Source organism: Belonocnema kinseyi, chromosome 6 (assembly GCF_010883055.1).
Source record: "Belonocnema kinseyi isolate 2016_QV_RU_SX_M_011 chromosome 6, B_treatae_v1, whole genome shotgun sequence".
In the NCBI taxonomy this organism is placed as follows: domain Eukaryota; kingdom Metazoa; phylum Arthropoda; class Insecta; order Hymenoptera; family Cynipidae; genus Belonocnema; species Belonocnema kinseyi.
This window is the reverse complement of record NC_046662.1, coordinates 6,120,425-6,124,587: the sequence shown is the minus strand read 5'-3', so window position 1 is coordinate 6,124,587 and position 4,163 is coordinate 6,120,425. Positions and strand designations below refer to the sequence as shown.

The 4,163-nt window shown below is 21.9% G+C and overlaps 1 protein-coding gene across 1 annotated transcript in view; it reads left to right on the top strand.

The window, feature by feature from the left end:
- The first annotated feature begins 64 nt into the window (after nucleotides 1-64).
- The window catches only part of LOC117174528 (transmembrane protein 19), a 21,171-nt gene continuing 17,072 nt past the window's right edge, over nucleotides 65-4,163 (top strand). The window contains exons 1-2 of the mRNA XM_033363728.1: nucleotides 65-355; nucleotides 461-571. Coding sequence (XP_033219619.1) covers nucleotides 208-355; nucleotides 461-571 — 259 coding nt within the window. The 5' untranslated portion in view covers nucleotides 65-207. The remainder of the gene's footprint in view (nucleotides 356-460; nucleotides 572-4,163) is intronic.

Below are 4,163 nucleotides of genomic sequence, written 5' to 3'. Positions count from 1 at the left end.
TTAAATTATTTTACCTGAAATTAAATTTCTAATTTTCTCTTTATTTTCTAAATAACCGTAACTTTCTCGAGAATTTAAGAAGGTTATGTTTGGTAGTGTTTTGTTCATTATATGATAATTTGATTTTTTTTATTTATCCGTTTATCGGTTCTCGGCCAGTGGTGATTGTAGTTAATCGAGTCTAATTGATGTCAAATTATTTTGGCAATGTGTCGCAATATCGAGGATCGAAAATCTTCTCATGTATTGGTGCCGGTTTTGCTGACCGCTTTCGCGATACCAGTTTCTATGCTGTTTTGGATTGGAAATGTCGTTTATGCTTTCTTCTCGCCTGATTCCGAGCATCACCATGACGGTAGATCATCAATATATATAAATAATATCAAAAATATACCTTTTCATGTATATTTAAGTGAAAAATAAATATAAAAACGCGACAGACATAACCTAGAATTTTTAGGTTATCCGGTTATTTCGCCCTGGAGATGGCTTGCTGCTGTTGTTGTTCCACTTTTATTTACCCTTTGGGGTTGGAAGAAAAAGAGCTTGGATCTCAGTGGAGCGACTCTTGGTATTTAACTTTGATTAAATATAAATAATATCATCTGTGCGAACATTGTCATAGAGAAAGTTTAGAATCAAAAATGGATAATTGTTCATTTTTTAAATAAAAGAATTAAATTTTCGTTGAAAAAAAAACATAAATTTTCAACCAAAATAGTTCAATTTTCAACTAAAATAATACACTTTTAACTAAAAAGGGAATAGCTAGATTTCTAGACAAAAAATTAATTTCTGATCACAAAAATAAATTTTTTACAACAAAAAGAAACGAATTTTCAACCGAAAAATAAATTTTCATCAGAGACATTTAATTTCATATTAAAAAAGAGGCTGACTCAACAAAATACATATATTTTCATTCAAAAAGAATAATTTTCTCCACCCCCCCCCCTCCTAAAAAATTAAAAAAAAAAAAGACATAAATTTTCAACCAAAATAGTTTAGTTTTCAACTAAAAATAATATATTTTTAACTAAAAAGGGAAAAGTGTAATTTTTAGTAAACAATTTTTAACAATAAGGTTAAATTTTCGACTAAAGAAAATATCTTCTAATAAAAACGAACTTGCAAACAAAAAAATTACTTTCTTCCCTAAAATAGCCGAATATGTAAAAAAAATTTTAAATTAAAAAAAATGATTCTTATTTAAAAAAACGAATTTTCAACAATATCGTTAAATTTTCGACCAAAGAAATTAACTTTCTACAAAAAAAAAAAGGAATTTTTAAACAAGAAATTTTTTTTTACCAAAACAGCCTAATTTTAAAGAAATTACTATTTCATACATAGATGTAGTTGATATTTTAAGTTTAAAAAAAGTTTATAATCCAAAATGAAATAGTTAAATTTTACTTTGAAAGACTTAGTTTTCATTAAAAAATGAATTTTTAATCAAAGAAATGGATTAAAAAAAAAAACGAATTTTCAACAAAAGAAATTATTTTGATAAAAAAAAAGGAATTTTTTTTATCAAAAATGATTAATTTTATACAAAAAAAGACGAAGTTAAAAAATAATACATGAATATTCAAATAGTTAAATTTGCAACTGAATGGGGTAAAGTTGAGCTTTCAGTTAAACAATTAATTTTCATTAAAAAATAAGATTTTTCAAGATAATAGTTAACTTTTCAATAAGAAAAGTAATTTTATAAAAAGTCGTTCCTTGTTTATCCAATTAGATGATTTTTTGCAACAGAAAAATTAATTTTTAACCAAGAAAATTAAATTTCGACCAAAAAAGATGAATTTTCAACTAAAAAGACATCTTAAAAAAAAGTTGAATTTTTAATCAAAAGAATTACTTTTTGAATACAGTTTTTGATTTTCTACGAAGTATATTATTTTTTAACTAAATAATCGAATTTTTAACTACAAACAACAAATTTTTAGCCGAGAAGATTATATTTCTAGAAAAAGACGAATTTTAAATAAAATAAATGAATTTCTAAATATATAATTGCATTTTTAATTAAAAAATTAAGTTTTTCCAAAAAAAGCGAATTTTAAACAAAATATTTAAATATTCAACCAAGAAAATTAATTTGTAACTAATGTAATACGTTTCCAACCAAAAAATATTTTTTTCAAATGTAAAAAATTAAATTTTTATAAAATTATCTGAAATTTCTACAAAATAGTTTAATTTTTTACCAACTTGTTGAATTTTAAAGCCAAAAAGGACAAATTTTCCAAAAAGCAGTGGAATTATCAACCTTAAAATATGAGTTTTCAATAAACAAATTGAAATTGTGCCTAAATAGTTGAAATTTTCTACCAAATTGTTGAATTTTTAAACCAAAAAGACGAATTTTCTACAAATCAGTTCAATTTTCATCCCAAAAATATAAATTTTCAACAAAAAAGGTAATTTTTTCAAATAAACAGTTTAATGTTCAACTATAATTGTAAATATTCAGCCAAAAAATTAATTTTTATTAAATTAGTTCAACCTTACAACAAGTAGCTGAATTTTTTAACGTTCAATTAAAAATTTCGAATAAGTATTTTTAAAGATCATTTGTTTAAAAGGTTATATAAATATAATTCACATAAGATTCTTGAGAAAATTGAAAAAAATGAAATATTAATCTATTTTTTTAGGATATTGAACAATTTTGTTCAAAAGTTAATATTTTTTTTTTGAAAATTCAACTCTTTTGTTGAAAACTAGTTTTTCTCTTATTAAAGATTACACTATTTTCGGAAAAAATTATTTCTTCGACTGAAAATTGAAATATATTTATAAAAATTTCTATTTGCTTGTTGTTGAAAATTAATTTTTTTAACTGATAATTGAACTATTCCATTATGTTTTCAAAATTAATTTTTTTATTTTGCAAAATCCGGTATTTTGGAATTTCTTTTTTTTTCAGTAAAAAATTTATTTTTCTTGTTGAAAATTCATGATTTAGGTTGAAAATTCAACTATTTGGTGAAATATTAATCTACATTGTAGGAAATTCAACAATTTTGTTCAAAAGTTAATATATATTTTTTTAATTTAACTTTTGTTGAAAACTCGTTTTTTTTATTAATTTATTTTTTTTATTAAAGATTTGACTATTTTGGTAATCAATTATTTCTTTGGCTAAAAATTCAACTATATTCATAAAAGTTCGTATTTTTTGGTTGAAAATTAATTTTTATAACTGAAAATTTAACTATTCCATTATTGATTCAAAATTAATTTTTTTGTTTGCAAAATCCTGTATTTTGTGAAATTTATTTATTTTTTTTTCAGTTAAAAAGTAATCTTTCTTGTTGAAAATACATAGTTTCAGGCTTAAAATTCAACTATTTGGCGAAATGCTAATATTTTTTTGTAGGAAATTCAACAATTTTGTTCAAAAGTTATTTTTTTTGTTGAAAATTCAACTCTTTGTTGAAAACTCGTTTTTTATTATTAAAGATTCAACTATTTTGCTGGAAAATTATTTCTTTGGGTAAAAATGTAACTATATTTATGAAAATTCGTATTTTTTTTGGTTGAAAATTAAGTTTTATAACTGAAAATTTAACTATTCCATTATTGGTTCAAAATTAATCTTTTTTGGTTTGCAAAATCAGGTACTTTGTGGAATTTCTTTTTTTCAGTTAAAAAGTAATCTTTCTTGTTCGAAATTAATGATTTAGGCTGAAAATCCAACTAATTGGCAAAATATTAATATATTTTGTAGGAAATTCGACAATTTTGTTCAAAAGTTAATATTATTTTTATGAAAATTCAATTCTTGTTGAAAACTTTTTTTTCGGTTAAAGATTCAACTAATTTGGAGATAAAATTATTTCTTTGGCTAAAAATTTAACTATATTCATGAAAATTCGTTTTTTTTTTTGTTGAAAATTAATTTTTCTAACTGAAAATTTAACTATTTTATTATTGGTTAAAAATTAATCTTGTTTTGCAAAATCCGGTATTTTGTGGAATTACTTTTTTTTCAGTAAAAAATTAATCTTTCTTGTTCGAAATTCATGATTTAAGCTGAAAATTCAACCATTTGGCGAAATATGAATATATTTTGTAGGAAATTCAATAATTTTGTTTAAAAGTTAATATTATTTTTATGAAAATTCAATTCTTGTTGAAAACTTTTTTTT